Genomic DNA, 17586 nt, shown 5'->3' with positions numbered 1-17586 from the left:
AGCAGGGGAGGTAAAGTACCTGACACCTGTTACCCTCCCCTTCCCAGAAAGGCAGCGAGCAGGCTGTGCCTCTGGCATTCTGTGGGATCAGGGGCAGCAGCAGAAGAAAGAAGTAACCTCCCCAGCTGACCCTGGCCCAGCCCCACACTCTGTGTTCATGTATTTAGTCTGTGCAACGGGAGCTACTGTCTCTGTTTTATAGATGGGGAAACTGAAGCACGAGGAGACTGTGAGACTTGCCCCAAATCACAGCCAGCAGTGTAAGAGCTGGCCTCAGACCTAGGCCCAGGGCATGGGATCTGCCACACGTCCCCTGCCTGGAGGCTGGGGGCCAAGCTTCCTGGACTTCAGAGCCTTGGACTCCCCTGCAGAGTTAGCACTTCTGACAGAGTCCCTGGCCATGCTCTGAGCACAAACACCTAGCAAACGTTCCCAGCCCTAGTTCTGCATTGCCTGCTCCGTGGGGGCCAGTGGGGGCAAGTGTGGGAGAGATGAGGGGGAGATGCAGGGAGCAGGAGCCCCAGCTGGAGCCAAAGCACTCGAGGGAGGCGCTCGGACTTACCCCGAGGCAGCGGAAGGTCTTTGGTGAAAGAGGGATGTTACAGTTGGAATCTAGAAAGATCCCCGTGGCTTGTGTGGAGGGCTGGTGAGGGTGAAGGGGTGGAGAGAGGTCAAGGCTGCTCAGGGTCCTGGCTGGAGTACCTGGGTGGGTCTGTGGGGAGCCTGAACATGGGAAGCACTAAAGGGGGAGTGGGTCTGTTTGAGGGCCCTGAGGGAGCTGGGGAACTGTGGATGTGGCTGGGCTCAGCTGGGCGTGCTGGGGTGTGGAGCATAAGGTATGGACAGCAGAGCATGGCTAGGAGGCAGCTGAGCTGGGGCCTGGAGAAAGAGTCCAGGGTTCTGCGCTGGGCTCAGGGACAGGGTGGGGACAGGCCCTCCATGAAGGCTCCCACTGTCACATTGCCCCAGGGGCAGCTGACTTCTTGCACTTGGACCTGCCCCAACCCTTGGGCCATGGGGAGGGCACTCCTCTCCTGTCCATGCATGACCTCCTGGGCTGCCCCTTGGCTCCTGCCCACCCACAGTGCTCCCATTCTGCTCTTCAGAGCAATCAGAGGCTGGGGATGTGGGTGGGCAACAGAAACAGCTCCCTCTACCCTGACTGAGAAAGGTTCCAACAAACCACAGCCTCTTGGGGGCAGGAGGAGGAACAGAGGCCTCAGGATTTTGGGGACACATGTCCATGCCTCGTCCTGGACCACGACCACATGGATGGGTGAGAAGTCCTGCGTCCTGGCCCATGGCTCCTCTCCCTCATGCAGAATGGGAGCAGGGTGGGCTTTGGGCCTCTGGGAGAAAGTTCACTTGTCCAGGGTGGAGACAGCCCAACCAGACTAGGTCTAGGGGCACGTGTGGAGCTACACGAAGAGGCCCAGAGCTACCGAGAGCCACAGAGACTAGGAGAGAAGCCGCAGGTGCCTGCTCAGACCTGAGAGGCTGAGGTCCTCTTTGGGCTCAGCACTGGGACCGTAGCTCCTCTGTAGCTCCATGAGGATAGAGGCATGTCTCTGTCAGCATGATACACCAGCACCTGGCCCAGGCTAACACACGAGCTGCTCAACAAATGTTGGTTAGCCGGAACTGACCAGAACCAACCCAGAGATGGAAAGAGACTCACTGGCCCCAAGGCTGATAGGGACAGAGCCATTGGCCACGGACCCACTGAGGGCAGATCCCATGGACTGGCCCTGTATGTCCATAGACCGACTGGTGGTGCCTTCCTGGCAGAGGCCCAGGGCAGGTGGCCTGAGCCCGGTTCTTTGTAAAATACTGTTTCTGGGTTGGGGCTGCATACAGTATTGTCCCGTCCCACCCTCATGCCTTCTCAGGGCTTGGCTGCTCCAGGGAGGTGGGGGCTGTGCCAGGGTAACAGATGGGGCCTGCAGGGCACTGGCTGGGGTTGTGCAACTTCCCACAGCCCAGGAGCCAGGCCCCTCCATGTGCCGCACTGGGAGGAGGGGGCCAGGCAGGCTTTGAAGGGGGCCTGGGTCCCGAGGCCTCCCCAGACTGGGAGGCTTTGAAAGAACATCTGGAACTCAGGCAATTGGCTAACTAGTCTCTGGATTTGCAAAACCAAAAGTTAATCCTGACTTTGCCTCTTGTGTGTTCTCCACCCCTGCCCCCAAGCTCCCCTCTCTCCCTACCCCACCTCCACCTCTTCAGCGGTGGGGGTGGTGCAGCCTCTCATGGTCTCCCAAAGCACCTTCCCCCACCACCGCCACCGGCCCCCACCCCAGCCTGGGAATTTTGCTGAAGCTGACTAGAGGGAGGTGGTGGGAAAGATGGATGTTGTCTGAGTACCTGCCATACCCAGGCCCTGTGAGCAGACAGGACAGACCACCACACCGTGGCTGGAGATGGCTGGGGGGCAGTGTGAGTGGTCCTCGGAGGAAACAGCTGCACCCCGACCTGGGAGGTGCCTGGCCTTGTGTGAGCTCTGAGCCCTGCAGGTGTGCAGGGAGGCCCCCCTGCTCCAGCTGTGGCTGACTCGGAAACAAGTCCCCCCAACTCCAGGAAACACATACTCACTGGTGGGGGGATGCCAGGTGCTGGGGCCCATTGTCTCTGCCAGTGCCTTCAGGACCCTAGGGGAGGCCCAGCGACAGCCCCCATCCTGCCCCCTCCCCAGGAAAAAACGCAGCTTGGTAAACACAGAAACAACCATCGCTCCCTCCCCACTCTTCCCCCTCCCCATTAAAATCCGGAAGAGCCAGCGGGAGGTCGCACCTGCTGGGGGAAGTGAGTCCTTGTTTTGGGGGAAATGAGGAGGTCAGGCCTCTGGGGGCAGGGCAGAGCCGCGTGCGCTGGGGCGGTGGGCAGCCCTGGGGCTGGACGCGGGTTCCCGGGTCGCCTTCCGGCCTCGCTCCCGTCGGGAGGTCCCGACACGGGCTTCCTCGCAGCCTCCCCGCCTGGCCTGGCCCGATTTTGACAGCTGCGGTCGGGGGAAGAGGCGGCCGGGGCTCCCCACCAGGTGAGCAGTCCCTGTCCCTGGGCCGCCCCTGGCGCCCCCTGCCCGGCTTGAGGCCAGAGGTCCGGGCTGCGGCCCGAGATAAGTGCCGCGCCCGCCGCCGCTTCCTGCACTTCCAGCGCCGCCACTTCCTGTTTTCTCGCGCTGGCGGGCGGGGTCGTGGGGGACGGGACAGGGGTCGTGGGAGACGGGGTGGGGTCGTGGGGGACGGGACAGGGGTCGTGGGGGACGCGGCGGGGTCGTGGGGGACGGGGTGGGGTCGTGGGGGACGGGACAGGGGTCGTGGGGGACGCGGCGGGGTCATAGTAGACGGGGCGGGGGTCAGGGGGATGGGACAGGGGTCGTGGGAGAGGGAGCAGGGTCGGGGAGGATGGGGTGGGGTCCCGGGGAGCAGGAGTTGCGGGGAGCGGAGCAGGCCAGAGGAGTCTCAGTAAGAATGAACCTGGCCGGGGGCGGTGGCTCACGCCTGTAATCCCAGCACTTTGGGAGGCCAAGGCAGGCAGATCGTGAGGTTGGGAGTTCGAGACCAGCCTGGCCAACATGGTGAAACCTCGTCTCTACTTAATAATACAAAAATTAGCCGGGCGTGGCGGTGTGCGTCTGTAGTCCTAGCTCCTAGGGAGGCTGAGGCAGGAGAATCGCTTGAACCCGGGAGGCGGAGGTTGCAGTGAGCCAAGATCACACCACTGCACTCCAGCTTGGGCGACAGGGCGAGACTCCGTCTCAAAAAAAAAAAAAAAAAGAACCTAGGTGAGACCCTGCTCCTTCTGCTCGCCTGGAGCTGGCTCCTCGGGCTCCCTACCTGGCCTGGGGCAGAAGTGGTGGATGGGCTGCATGGAGGGTTGAGCCAGTCCCTGTAGGGCCTTAGTTTTGAGGGGGCCTGTTTGGGATTGGAGGTCTGCAGTTCTGGACCCTTCTTTCCAGGCATCTGTTCTAGCATGGGTTCCAGGTACTTAACATATTGTTCAGACTTTGTTATTAGAGATACACATTTTTGTAATTTTAATAAAAACACATTTACACAAAACATTGTACACAAATGTTCATAGCAACATTATTCAGTATTCATTATCATTATCAATAACATTATCACTTTTCATGATAGCCGAAAAGTAAAAACCATCAGTGTCCATCAGTTGCTGAATAAATAAAATGTGGTATATTCATACAAGAAGGGGATGTTACTCAGCCACTAAAGGAATGGAACGCTGACAGGCCACAGCATGGGTGAACCTCGAAAGTGTGCAGGGTGAACCAAGCCAGCCAAGCCAGACACGAAAGGCCACGTATAGTATATTATCCCACTTACACGAAATGTCCAGGCCAGACAAATCCACAGAGACCAAAAGCAGTTTGGTGTTTATCAGGGGCAGGGGGCAGGAAAGAATACGGAGTAATGGGTTTCTCTTGAGGGTAATGAAAAGCTCTAAAATTAAAGGTGGGTGTGGGGGCGCACGCCTGCAGTTCCAGCAAGGCAGGGAGGATCACTTTTCGAGGCTGCAGGCGCTAAGATCATTTCTATGAATAGCCCCTGCACTCCAGCAGCCTGGGCAACATAGCAAGACCCCGTCTCTAAAAAATAAATAAATAAATAAATAAATAAAGGCCAGGTGTGGTAGCTCATGTCTATAACTGCAGCACTTTGGGAGGCCAGGTGTTCAAGACTAGCCTGGGAAACATAGGAGTCTGTACAGCAAACCAACAAGGAGCATAGCTCCGAGGTGGAGCATTTGATTGCAATAGACAGAATGCTCTAAAATAAGACAGTGGAGATGGTTTCCAGCCTCATGACTACAACAAAACCACTCCATTGTATACTTAAATTTTGCGTAGATTTTGTAGAACGTAAGTGGAGCGGTTGGGTTTTCTGGGGTGCTTTTCCTGCTGAGTGGTGGGGGCTGAGTGGTGGGGGGCTCAGGTCTTCACATGTGCCCTCCTTGCCTGCCCCAGCAGGACCTTGCTGGGGTCAAGTGTGCTCTTCGTCTGGTGTGTGGCTGGGTGTGTGTGTGTGTCTGTGTGGAGTTCCCAAGGGTATACAAAGTGTTGACTGTATCTGCTGGGAGAGGAGTGCACCATAGCCGCTCTCAGCCCCCATTTTCTCTGACTCTGCCCCTGGGCTGCCTGCTGGGGAGAGTTCAACACCTCACTCAGCTCACTCTAGGGACAAGCTGGGTCCTGGGCATGGGAGATGGGAGGGGAGCTGTGGCCAGTGCCAGGCAGGGCTGCTGGAACTTCTCGCCAGGAGCTAAGGCCTGACTCAGCCGGAGGAGGGTGGAGACTCCCTTGGAGCCTCAGGGAAGAAGGCAGACAGGGCCAGGAGCGGGAGGGGTGTGCAGCTGGTGCCAGGGCTGGAGCACCCAGGCCCTGGGGCGGTGGTCCCGCCTAGGAGGGCTGTTCAGCCTTCGATAGGTAGAGGGGAGATCCCTGGGCCAGGCCCTGGGAGAGGCCCTGTAAGGAGACCCCACCCACCGCTGCCAAGGAGCCCTATTGGAACCAGGTGCCCTCAGTGGAAGCCTCTTTCATGTCCCCTTCTGATCCTCCTGGGCATGTGCAGCCTCTGGGCTGGGACTTGCTTCAGCTCGGGCCCCTCACTATCCCCCTACCCTGGCACTTGGGGGAGGGACTTCTCACAGGTACCCACTCTGTCCCCTCCTCGCACAGACCATGGGGCTGTGTTGCCACCCAAGGTATCTTCCAAGCTCTCCACCCCGTTGGCCTAGAGGGGGTGCACTGGGGTTGAGGAGTCCAGAATAGGGGATGCGTGCTGGCCGTGAGACTGCCACTGTGGCCTCCACCAGGCTGTTTCTGTCTGTGGGAGTGGCCAGGGAGATGCCCAGCCCAAACAGGGAGGTACTGGAGGCCGGGGGCAGGGGCTGTTCACATGAATTTAGGCAGCAGGACAGGCTGGGTCTGTTGTCTCTCTCCTGCCCTGATTGGGGGTTGGGGGAGGGGTGGGTGGTCTCATGCCTGGGTCAGCCACTTGCAGACTCTGGCTGCTGGGTCACCCTCTGGCTGAGATCCCCATGGAAGGGGGTGCATCTTGGGTCTGCTGACCCCAGGGCTCCAGGGGGTGGGCAGAGCAGGAGTTGGTGGCCATGAGAGCTGGGTGTGACTAGCACTCTCACCGGTGTGAGCATTTATCTCTTTTTTTTTTTTTTGAGACAGAGTCTCACTTTGTCGCCCAGGCTGGAGTGCAGTGGCGCAATCTCGGCTCACTGCAAGCTCCGCCTCCCGGGTTCAAGCCATTCTCCTGCCTCAGCCTCTCCGAGTAGCTGGGACTACAGGCGCCCGCCACCACGTCCGGCTAATTTTTTGTATTTTTAGTAAAGACGGGGTTTCACTGTGGTATCGATCTCCTGACCTCATGATCTGCCCACCTCGGCTTCCCAAAGTGCTGGGATTACAAACGTGAGCCACCGCGCCCGGCCCGGTGTGAGCATTTATCTCATGGTATGATCCCAGGAAGAGTCCACATTGGTGCCTCAGAGACCCCCCTCCCCCCCCACCAAAAGACAGATGTGGCTTGTGTCCCTCACCGTCTCTGCCTTCCTGCTGTGTGCTGGCAGACAGTGCTTGGAAGACATGGGCGATGACCTGGGTGTCCTGTGGGCTGTGTCTGTGCCTGCCTGGTGCATCTCTCTCTGCCTCCGAGCCTGTCTCCTGCCCTCTTCAGCGTGTCTGTTTCTGTCCCCTCTGCGTGTCTCTCTCTGTCCCTTTATCTTTGAGTTCTGTGTGCTCTGCTGCCAATGGGGTGGGGAAGGGGCCCCAGGTGCAGCCCCTACTGGGGGCCCATCTGAGGGGTGGTACTCATGCTGATTAACATAGAGGTGACATGCCCTGCTCGAGGGGGAGGGTACCTGTAAAATAGCCCCATCCCACCCCCTCCACACACACATACTCAGGCAGCAGGCACATGTCCATCCCGCCCAGGCATGCTGCACATCCACGTGCCACACACACGCTGTCACCTGCATGAAGGGCCACACTGGGAGTCTCATTCCCACACATGCAGAACCACACAGACACACTGTCAGAGGCGTGTGCTCCCCCATACCTGGGAGGCTGAGCCGTGAGTGAGCTTCCACACCAGGGCGGTCAAGGTTCAGCTCTCCCCACCAACTCCCCACCTATGCAGAGGGGGTGCTGGGGCAGGATATGCCCTTCCCCCAGGAGGGAGGTACATGCCCCTCCTCTTGGCTTATACCTGCCAGGCCCTAGGAGTGTGTCTGTGTCTGGGTGTTCACTTGTGGGGGTGATTACTCCAACCTTCCCTGAACACGTGGGTTCGAGGTCGAGAGGACCAAGAGGTCAGCACGGAAAGACGGTGTCCAGGCCGGGCACGGTGGCTCACGCCTGTAATCCCAGCACTTTGGGAGGCCGAGGCGGGCGGATCACGAGGTCAGGAGATCGAGACCATCCTGGCCAACATGGTGAAACCCCGTCTCTACTAAAAATACAAATTAGCCACGTGTGGTGGCGGGCGCCTGTAGTCCCAGCTACTCAGGAGGCTGAGCAGGATAATGGCGTGAACCCAGGAGGCGGAGCTTGCAGTGAGCCGAGATTGCTCCACTGCACTCCAGCCTGGGTGACGGAGCGAGACTCTGTCTCAAAAAAAAAGAAAGAAAGAAAAAGAAAGAGGGCGTCCAGTCCTCCTGGGGGCTAGTGAGATACGGCTCCAGAGTTGGGGGTCTTGGGATGTGAGGCCTGGGCTCTCCTGCCTTGGCCATGGGCCCCGTCTCTGGGCAGAGCTGGACAGGTCACCTAGGTGGGGGGAGTGCTGCGGGTGTAGCATGGTGCTGTCCTCCCTGGGGTGAGTTAGAACAGCTGACGGAGACCCTGGAATCTGTGTCTGCACGTGGGCTGCCAACCTGCCAGCCTCCCTCAGGAAGGGGGCCGTACTGGGCAGTCCTTGGGCATGGAAGTTTAAGGCGGAGGCAAGGGTGATGAAACCCTGTCGGGGGTGTGACGGGATTGCTGGTATAGTCTGACCTCCAATAGGCTTAACATGGGGGGTGGGACAGGAGGGGAGTGGAGGGCTTCGGGGAGTGTGGACCCCATGTCTGCTACCCAGCTTTCTGGGATGTGTCACGGAAGGAGGAAGGAGTGCTATGGGGTTCAAGCTAGGAGTCAGGCTCCCTGCGGGCGATTCGGAGGGAAGGGGCGTCCAGGACTATTTGGGGAACTGCTTTTCCCTTCCTGCAAACACCACAGATGTCAGTGTGCAGAGGAAAGGCCCGAGGATTTATTGTGGCCCCTCCGCCCGGGGACCCAGCTCCAGGCTCCTCCTTTACAGCAAGCAAACATCTGTATTCCTCACATTTCAAAAGCCTTTACCACAGTGACGCTTCTGATCACTGAAACTTCTTGAAAGAAAAGCTTAAGAGTTTAATTAAAAATTAAATATATTGTATTAGGTATATTTTTTAAAAAAGGCAAAGTAAAAAATATTAATACAATCTGGTTGTAGAAAATACACTGCAAGAAAAGGAACAGGTGCTTCAAAAATGTAACCCTGGCAACTCTGCCAACAGGTCCTGGAAAAGCCCCAGGACACGTGGGAACTCCAGGCACCCTCGCAGGGGCCCCCTGAGGGCAGGTGGCCCAGAAGCCCAGGAAGGGTGGCCTGGGAGGCGGAACGAGCGCAAGGCCGAGCATCACTGGCTCCTAGGGGGCTGTGACATGGAGCCAAACATACACGCGTATGAGAGAGCAGAGCGGCAGCGACGCGGTCGGAGCGGTCGCGGGGGCTGCGGGAGGAAGCGCTGCAGGGACCCGGGCAGCGCCGGCGGCTTAGCCGGAGATGCACGCGCTGTAATAGACCGCGCTGCTGGCGTCCGACAGCGCGGAGATCAGGCTGCTCTCCTCGGGGCAGGACATGGCGCGCGGGCCCAGTTTGGCCAGTGCCACGTGGTACGGGAGCCCGGGGGCGTCGGGCCGAGTCCGGCTGCAGTTGAGGTACTGGTCGAACTCGGTGAGGTCCACGTCGGCCCACAGATCGGCGGCGGGTCCCAGCGGCTCAGCGCTCTCCAGCGGCGGGGCCTCGGGCGGCGGCGACAGCGGGCCGGGGTACGGGCCGGGCGTGCCCAGGGTGCCGTAGTACAGGCCAGCGAGCGGCGCCGCGGGGGGCGCGGTCCGGAGCGCCTCCGCCAGGGGAGCCCCGTAGCAACCGCCGGGGTCCCGGGACAACTCGGTGGGCGCGTAGGGCGCGCGGAAGGCCCGCAGCGCACAGTCCTCGGGCGCCGCGGGCGGCGGGAAGAAGGCAGCCTCGCCGGGCTCCAGGCCGTCCAGAGGCGAGCGCTCGGGCGTGGGCAGCCCCAGGCCGTCGAACTCGGCGCCCAGCGGGGGCAGCTCGCGGAAGGCGCGAGCCGAGCCAGGCGCCGCGGGGAAAGGCTCGGGCGGTGGCTGCGGGGGCGGTAATCCCGGGAGCAGGAGGCCGGGCTCCAGCCGCCGGGCCTTGCGCGCCTGCTTCTTGCGGCGCGGCCGGTACTTGTAGTTGGGGTGGTCGCGCAAGTGCTGCACGCGCAGCCGTTCGGCTTCCTCCACGAAGGGCCGCTTCTCCGCCGCGTTCAGCTCCTTCCACGCTTTGCCTGCGGGCCGCGGGCGCCAGTGAGTGCAACGTCGTCGGGCGGGTGGGCGCCGAGCCCTCCGTGCGCCTGGGACGCCCCGCGAGGGTTTGGCGCAGCCCCAGTACGCCGCGGCCCGGGACCCCTGCCTCCCCCGCCCCACCCCGGCCCGAGCCCCCCCGCCCGCTCCCCCTTCTCTGCCGCCCTCCCGCCGCTCACCCAGCATCTTGCTGAGCACCGCGTTGTGCAGGTCCGGGTTCTGCTGAGCCAGCCGCTTGCGCTCGTCCTTTGCCCACACCATGAAGGCGTTCATGGGCCGCCGGATGCGTGACTCGTCTGCCGCCTGGCGTTCCCCGCGGCCGGCCGGGCTGAGGCCATAGCGCCCCGGCTCGGGGCTGCGCGGCGGAGTGCGCTGCGGGCTGGGCGGCGAGGCGGGCGCGGCGGGCGCGGCGGGCGCGGCGAGGGCGGCGGGGACGGCGGCGAGGCCGCGCGTGTCAGCGGCGGCCCCGTGTCCCGGGGCCCATGCACAGTCGCGGCGGGCGGGCGGGTCGTCCTGTGCGCCGTAGCCGGGCGGCGATCTCTGCATTCCAGCTGGGCGCGGCCTGGGCGGAACGGAGCGCGGGAGCGCGGCGGGCGGGCGGCGGGCACTGCGGAGCCGGGCGCAAGGGCGGGCCAGGCCGGGAGGGCGGATGGCAGTGGGGACGGCGGTGGCCTCGGGCCGGGCGGGCGCCCAGATATAGCGGCTCAGGGCCAATCGGCGGCGGGGCGGGCGGGCCGGGGCGGGTCGGGGCCGCCTCCTCCCCGGGGGCTCCCTTTCTTCTCAGGCCGGGCGGGATTCCACCGAGGCCTCCCCCGCGCACAGCCCCCCCCCCACCTCCCCCGCAACCTCTCAGAAGGAGAGACCCCCGGGTGGGAAAGAAAGGGCTGCTGATGTGGGCCGGTGCTGCCAGACTTTCAGAGGCGAGCTGCCACCCACCCACGGAGTCGGACCCCCGGGCAGTAACTGGGAGGGCGGCAGTGTCCCGCTGGTTGCCGTTCCCCGCACTCCGTAGGAGGCTCCGTGGGGAGGAGAGGGCTCCTTTTCACACCAAGTTCTGGGCAGGCTGCCTTCCCAACAGCCGGTAAGTCCTTCCTGGAGTGCAGCGCCTTCAGAAAAGCCCCCGTCTTTGGGGAGGCGCTCTGAGTACCCAGGGACGCCCATGCTGCAAACTCCACACCCGTGTGTAACCGTCAGCACCAGGGAATTTGAATGCCTTTATGGGACAAGATGGTCTTCGTGTTTCTGTCCTCACTCCCAAACCAACTCTGGCACAAGGCAAAGCTGACACAGGGAGGGAGAGAACAGAGGCCCTGGACGCAGCCCACAAAGAGAAGGGGGAGCAGGGATGCAGAGGCTGTGGCGTCCTCCCTGGCCCCCCAGGCCCTTGGGGAAGGGGCTCGGACTCGCAGTGGCTGGCTGGCTCCCCTCCCCAGCCCAGGCCACCACTGCAGCAAGAGGCAGGGCCGACCTGAGCCCTTCCCGCTGGCCCCTCCTGGGACCCTCTGACCTGGGGGGGGGGCGGGTTCCAGAGGAGCGTCCAGCTTCCTGAATTTTCACTGTCCCCTTCCCACCCCATCAGTAGGGGATCTGGGCTCCAGAGCTGAGGGTCTCCCTCTGGAGGTCCTCCCCTCCCACTGCCACGCATGTTCTACTGGAGAAGGGTTGGGTGTCCCCAGCAGCCCTCCAGGCAGGGTCAGAATCTCCCCACCTCGCGGCACATCTCCTCATAGCCTGGAGGCTCCCCAGCTCCCCCGCCCCCCACACTGCACCGGGAGCCCCATGGGTAGAGGCCACAGGTCTTGGTGACCCTGAGCCTGTGTGGCCAGAAGCTCTTGGTTTTCTGTCCCTGCCAGCCTCGCTAGGCCACATCCAGCCTGTGTTATGAATGGAGTGGGCCCCACGTGGGCCTTGCAGTGCCCCTTAGAGGCTGTTCCTGAACTGTCCCCAGGGCCGCTCCTGCCCTGAGGCCAGCACCCCCACAGGGGCGCCCCCACCGAGGGCTGTCGTGGTCAGTGTCCAGCCCTCTCCAAAGCCCCACATCACAGTCTGTCTCGACGCCCATCGTCCCAGCACACGGGGCTGGGTCTCCCAGTCTGGTCTCCAGATCTCCTGTCACTCCAGTTTGCCCCACGGGCCTAGCACCTGGTTCACAGGCACTGAGCCCGTGCTGGCTAATGGGGGGCCCGTGGGGCACCAGGAGGTGCGGCTTCTGGCTTTTCTGGGGAGGCAGGCAGGGTTGTGGCCACAGGGATGGATGGGCTCACAGGCTTCTGCCGGATGGTGCCAGTTCTCCTTTAATCTCCGTGTGGGTGGCTGGACCCTTGGCCAAGTCTCAGTGTGGGTGGGCCTCCTGGGCAGCTGGCAGGAGGGTGCAGGGGGGTGGAGAGCTGTGTGAAGACCCCCAAAGGGCTACCACTTGGCAGAAGCTCTCTCTACTCACAACCTTAGGGATGCAGTCTGGGCTCAGCAGGGCCTGGCTCAGCCTGGGCAGTGGCTGGTCACTGGGGCCTGGGAAAGAGGTCCTCGGGGTCCTCTGCAGCAGCCCTCACACGTGGGGAAGGATTTGCAGTTCCCTGGGGGCCCTGCTTGGTCCTCTGCCGCCCCTGAGAGCCCAGAGTCACTGGAGCTGCTCTAAACAGAGTGGCAGGCAGTGTCCGGCATGACCTCATCGTCCCCCACAACACCCACCAGCAGCCGCCTTGCCTGGCGCCAGCCAATGACCCACCCTCTTGGCTGGGCTGTGGACTCAGGTGTCCGGCCGTCACGTCCTGTGAGCCGGGGCTGGGCGGGGAGCCTCCTGAGGTGCTCCTTTCCCTCTGCGTGGCAGGGAGGAGGCTGGCAGCCCTGGCCCAGTGTCCAGATGGGACAAAGTGGGGGTAGGGACCACAGCCAGGGTGGCATGATCTGGAGCCGCAGGGCTGGGGGGACTCGCCAGGGCTGTACAGTGGATGGTGTGGGTGTGGCCAGCTGTGCTGAGGGAGGGGCATCCGATGTGTGTCTGTGCGTCTGTGTGTGGCCTGTGTCTGTATGTCTGCCTGGGTGTGGGGTGAGGGGGACTCTAGTGCTAGAGGCTGCCCAGGGCCTTGGGAGCCAGGCAAGCTGGATGCTCCCAGGAAGAGATGAGGACCCATAATAGGTCCAGGACCAGGGGTCCAGCTCCGTGAAGTTTGGAGGGTCCCCGAGGCTTCTCTGGCCATTGAGCTTGGGCCCCAGCGTTCTCCAAAAGAGGGCAGGCAGTTCATGCGTCTAGGGGGATCCCTCTGCCTCGGGAACCCCACCTCAGTCTGTCCCGGACTAGGTGGGCTCCAGCCCACCCTTGGGAGGGAGCCTATCTGTAGCCCCCAAACCCCAGTCAGAAAGGCAGAGTTTGGGGCAAGCTTTCTCTACGAGGGTGGGGCTGGCCTGGGCACTGAGTGGACACTGTCCTCCTGCCTGCCACCTGCCCCTCTCCCTCAGCCTGGACAGGAACCCTGGCCTCCGAGTGAGGCCTGCAAAGGATGCTGGGTAGTCCCCTCCGTGACTCTGGGTGGGGGCTTGGCTTGGCGCGGCTCCGGGCCGGGATGGCGGGACCTCCCAGGCACTGCCTGGGCACAGACCTCCCAGGCTCCCACCAGCCCAGCCCTTGCGGCTGCAAGAGCAGCGAGGCTGGGACCAATTACCGAGTGCTGCGGGGCCTGGACCCTCCTGCTCCTCCAGGGTGAAGGTGGGGGTTCTTGCTGGATGCAGTTTCAGGTGGAGGGGGCTCTCTGGCTTCCCGAACCTCAGCTCTCTCCAGTTCAGATCCTACCTTCTGCCCACAGCTAACACCTCTTCCTACAGGGAGCCCCCGACCTCCCAGCCACTGTCCTCAAGAGGCCATAGCATCTTGGTCTCCTTCTGTCTGCAGCCTCGGTAGGGTTCCTTCGGGACCCACGGAGACACGTCTGGCTCCTCAGGAGCTCTGTATTTAGTGGGCCTCGTCCTGGGGTTGCGGCTCCAGGCCTAGTGAGACATGGCAGAGGCCAGAGCAGGGAGAATGCGAGGCTGGGTCTATGACGAGGCCGCCTGATGCCTCAGAACCAGGTGGACAGTTGTGTGCATGTCCCTCTTGGCCAATGACAGGTCCGGTTCAGGTGGCCCTTGCCCAGGGACAGACGCTTCTCCTGGCTCCGTGCCTTCCAGCTCTCAGTCCTGGTGCACAGTGTCACCGGGCTTCCGATAGCTGCCGGCCTCAACTCTGGGAGAGGGCAGGTGGGGCGGCAGGAGGTGCCTGTGCGTTCCTGGGCATGAGCAGGCATGAGAGGTGCACGTGTTCCTGCTCACCTGGGCGGCACCTCTCAACTATCGGGTGTGGGGTTAGGGTTCACCTGACGATTTGCCACAGGCCAGTGGACCCGAGAGTTGCATGCAGAGCTGGGGTGTGTGGTGCGAGTGGGGAAGCGTCTGAAGGTGTGGGGTGTCGGAGGCTGTGTCGGGGGCTTGCAGGCTGGGGTGTGCGGTGCGAGTGGGGTGCTTTTGTAGTCTAAGGGGTGATGTGCCAGTCATCGTGTGGTGTCAGGTGCCAGTCATCGTGTGGTGTCAGGTGCCAGTCATCGTGTGGTGTCAGGTGCCAGTCATCGTGTGGTGTCAGGTGCCAGTCATCGTGTGGTGTCAGGTGCCAGTCATCGTGTGGTGTCAGGGTCTCTTCTACTCTGGGTGCGAAGGGCCAGCAGGACCGAGAGGGGTGGGGGCTTCTCTGGGTCGAGGGCCACAGGGGGCTGGTGGGGGTGGGAGTGCTGAATGCACAGGGTGATGCTGGGCTGCGGGCAGCAGATGTGCTGTGAACAGTCAGGGTCGGGTCACCTGTGGCGAGCGGGGCTTCTGTAGGTGCTCCCAGGGCCCTGGTGATGTGGAACCTGTTCTCAAATTCTGGGGTGTTGTGCTGTGGTGGGCATGTACCTAGGGTGTTATCAAGGGCTGTGCCCACTTTTAGGGGCACTGGACAAGAGTCAGGGTGTCAGAGCAGCTGCTTGAGCTCTGGGGGGCGCATTGTGTGGCCCTCGGGGTGTCCTGCCCTGGGGGCGGCTGCAGGGCCACTTGTGTCCCTGGGTGTTGCTGCCTGCTGTGCGGCCTTCCCAGTGCTGTTTGTGTGTGTGTGGTGGGGGGTTCCATGGGAAGCAGGCTGGGGGGCTGGGCTGCTCTGGGTTTCTGAGGCAACAGCAGGGAGGGGCCAGGAAACTGCAGCTCAGGAAGGAAGGCTGGCCTTGCAGGAGGAGGGAGCCTGGGGCCAGCTTAGGCTGAGCAGGCGCCAGACATTCTGTCCTGCGGCCCCGGCCCCCACTGGCTGGGAGCTCCTGCCCAAGTCCCACTGGCCCCACCCTTGTCTCCGCCTCCGTGCTTGTATGGCTGCCTATTCAGGCCTTGGTGGCTCGGGCTTGGGTCTGTGGGTGACCTGGTCCTGTGCTTATGTGGGCCCCGGTCCGCTTGTGGCTCTGTAGAGGCCCAAATGGGGCTCTCAGTGTACCCTGCACAGTGGGGCATGTGTTAGCACACTCCGGTCCCCAGGGTCCCCGGAGGGCAGTGTCCACTCTGACTGCCCTGTCCTGGGCTTGCCCAGCCTCCTTCTCCCCTGCCAGGCTGGTAAATGGGGAGAGGGAGAACACCCTCCATGGGTCATCTGTCTCCCTGCCACAGAGGGGCACTGCAGGGCCGGATGCCTGAAGCTGTGTGTTTCTTTTTGTTGCTTTTCCTGACATTGGTGACAGCCAGCTGGGGCTGCTACACGGGCTGGAGGGGGCAGGCCTGTGTTCTGGGGGCTCATCCACCCGTTCTATCTCAGGGACGGGCAACATCTACCCATCCATTTGTTATTGGGCACCTGCTGTGTAGCAGACCCTGTTTTAGGGGTTAGGAATTTGGCAGAGAACAAAACAGACAGGTCCCTGCCTGCGGGAAGCTTCCATTTTGGTGAGAAGAGACAATCAACAAATCCACACACAGGCGTGGTGGCTCACGCCTGTAATCCCAGCACTTTGGGAGGCTAAGGCGGGCGGATCACCTGAGGTCAGGAGTTTGAGACCAGCTTGGTCAATATGGTGAAACCCCTGTCTCTACTTAAAAAAAAAAATACAAAAATTAGCCAGGCGTGGTGGCGCATGTCTGTAATCCTAGCTACCCCGGAGGCTGAGGAATGAGAATCGCTTGAACCTGGGAGGCGGAGGTTGCAGTGAGCCAAGATGGCACCACTGCACTCCAGCCTGGGTGACAGAGTGAGACTCCGTTTCCAGACAAAAACAAAAACAAAAACAAATTAGCTGGGAGTGGTGGCACGTGCTTGTAATCCCAGCTAGTAGGGAGGCTAAGGCACATGAACTGCTTGAACCTGGGAGGTGGAGGTTGCAGTGAGCCGAGATCGCACCACTGCACTCCAGCCTGGGCGACAGAGGAAGACTGTTTCAAAAAACAAAAATGAAACAAAACAAACCTAACCAAAAACAAATTCACAAACCAGCCAGAACTTGGGGTGCTAGGTGTAGGGAGGGGGGCTGTGTCAGGGCCATACATGGCTTTTGCCCTTGGGGGTCCATGGGAGGAGTCTTTTCACAGAGGGAGGAGCATGTGCCAAGGCCCTGGGGCAGGGATGTCTGCTGGTGTGAGCAGAGCGGGGGTGCAGAGAGGAAGGGATGAGGCTCAGAGGGAACAAGGACTGAGTTGGGTCTGGGAGGGTCTTGCATTTTCTGAGTGAGATGGGACCTTGGGAGGTTCTGAGTGGAGTGTGATCTGCCTCAGCTCAGCTGCTACGTGAAGACGGGGCTGTGTGGGGCAGGAGGGACGGGCTCACCACCAGCGGAGAAGGCAGGGGGCTCTCCTTCTGCAGGGGAGCCTGGCCAAGGTTGGCTCTCAGCCCCCATCTGGCTGCCCCAGAAGTCTCCCTGGTCTCTCTCTGGGAGGCCTGGGCCCCTGGGAGGTGCTGCCTCAGGGAACCCTGGTTTTGCTGCCCTGTGAGTCAGGTCTCCAGGCTTCACCCATAGCCCGGACCCCAAGGCTGCCTGGGGCCTCTGGGGAGGGGGAGGGTGGAGTGGCCGCCAGGCTGGCGGGCTGGCAGGGCAGCATTTCTGGGAATTGTGTGGGGGAAGTGCATTGTTAGAGCAAGCCTGGAGCAGGCCGCCAGGGCCGCCACTGGCCTCTGGGGATGCCTCTTGCCTCCCCCAGCGTTGCTTCTGTGGGAGGGAGCTGGGACTGGGCCAAGGCTATGGGCTGGGCTGGGGACTTTCCGAGAGACGCTGCCCTGGGCAGGTGGCTCTTCCCATTCTACAGACTGGGCAACTGAGGTCCAGAGAGCCAGGTGCTGCAGTGGCATAGCCAGGATCAGTGGGCGCAGTCCCCATCCCCTGCCCTCATCTGCTGGTGCATGGGACAGGGGAGCACTTGCTGGACCTAAGCCCCATTGCTGCCCTGCCGGTGGGCATCCAAGGGAGGCCTGGGTGGGGTCCACTGGGGTCACAGCTCAGCAGAGCCCCCAAGATGGGCTGGAGGGTCTGATGGAACGGGGCGCAGAGACGGCGCCTAGGTGCTTGGGCTGTGGGAGGGCTGCCCATGGGGTGGCAGGGGGTGGGGGCTCCTGGGGCTGCAGGATCCCCCAGCCCCCGCTCTGTGGTTGCAGGAAGCAAGGGGGGCTCCGTGTGAGTTTGGCAGCAGGAGCCTTCCCACCACCGCGCTGCCTCAGCCAGAGGGGAAGCATGGACAGCGGCCACTGGGGTCATGGCCGGCTTTGGGCGGGCAGGGGGCAGGGGACACAAATAGAAAAATAAATGGCCTGAGTTTCCGACGTTTCCTGGACTCAGGATGGGGGAGGGGCAGGCCTTTGGGCCAAAGGTGCGGCCGGCCCTGTGGGGTGGACCGGGGGTTTCTCCCCAGACGCCTGTTGGGGCCAGGGCTGCCCCCTCAGACCTCCAAGGTGGGTCACATCTCCCCCTTAGAGCCCTCAGGACAGGGCC

At 62.1% G+C, this 17586-nt stretch overlaps 3 protein-coding genes across 5 annotated transcripts in view; 1 reads left to right on the top strand and 2 right to left on the bottom strand.

The window, feature by feature from the left end:
• Nucleotides 1–2242: 2242 nt before the first annotated feature.
• Nucleotides 2243–6612, bottom strand: LOC134735946 (uncharacterized). Its single transcript, XM_063634253.1, has 4 exons — nucleotides 6565–6612; nucleotides 5632–5744; nucleotides 2788–3454; nucleotides 2243–2674 (listed from the first exon to the last, which is right to left on the bottom strand). Exons 1-4 carry the CDS (start codon nucleotides 6610–6612, stop codon nucleotides 2321–2323), a joined length of 1182 nt encoding a protein of 393 aa, XP_063490323.1. The 3' UTR covers nucleotides 2243–2320.
• TCEA2 (transcription elongation factor A2) overlaps nucleotides 3013–17586 on the top strand; it is a 29849-nt gene continuing 15275 nt past the window's right edge. The window contains exon 1 of one of the 3 annotated variants that reach the window (XM_063634121.1): nucleotides 3013–3031. The gene's annotated coding sequence lies outside the window, so the exon portion shown is untranslated. Of the gene's footprint in view, nucleotides 3032–8964; nucleotides 8984–9566; nucleotides 9635–17586 lie in introns of those variants that run through there. The other 2 variants (XM_055266508.2, XM_055266509.2) reach the window with 2 other exon arrangements.
• SOX18 (SRY-box transcription factor 18) lies at nucleotides 8413–10304 on the bottom strand. The gene is made up of 2 exons (XM_055266489.2): nucleotides 9811–10304; nucleotides 8413–9615 (listed from the first exon to the last, which is right to left on the bottom strand). Exons 1-2 carry the CDS (start codon nucleotides 10175–10177, stop codon nucleotides 8819–8821), a joined length of 1164 nt encoding a protein of 387 aa, XP_055122464.2. The 5' UTR covers nucleotides 10178–10304; the 3' UTR covers nucleotides 8413–8818.

This window comes from Symphalangus syndactylus, chromosome 24 (genome assembly GCF_028878055.3).
Source record: "Symphalangus syndactylus isolate Jambi chromosome 24, NHGRI_mSymSyn1-v2.1_pri, whole genome shotgun sequence".
Classification (NCBI taxonomy): Eukaryota; Metazoa; Chordata; class Mammalia; order Primates; family Hylobatidae; genus Symphalangus; species Symphalangus syndactylus.
Note: the sequence above shows the minus strand (reverse complement) of the source record. Positions and strands in the feature narration are given on the sequence as shown.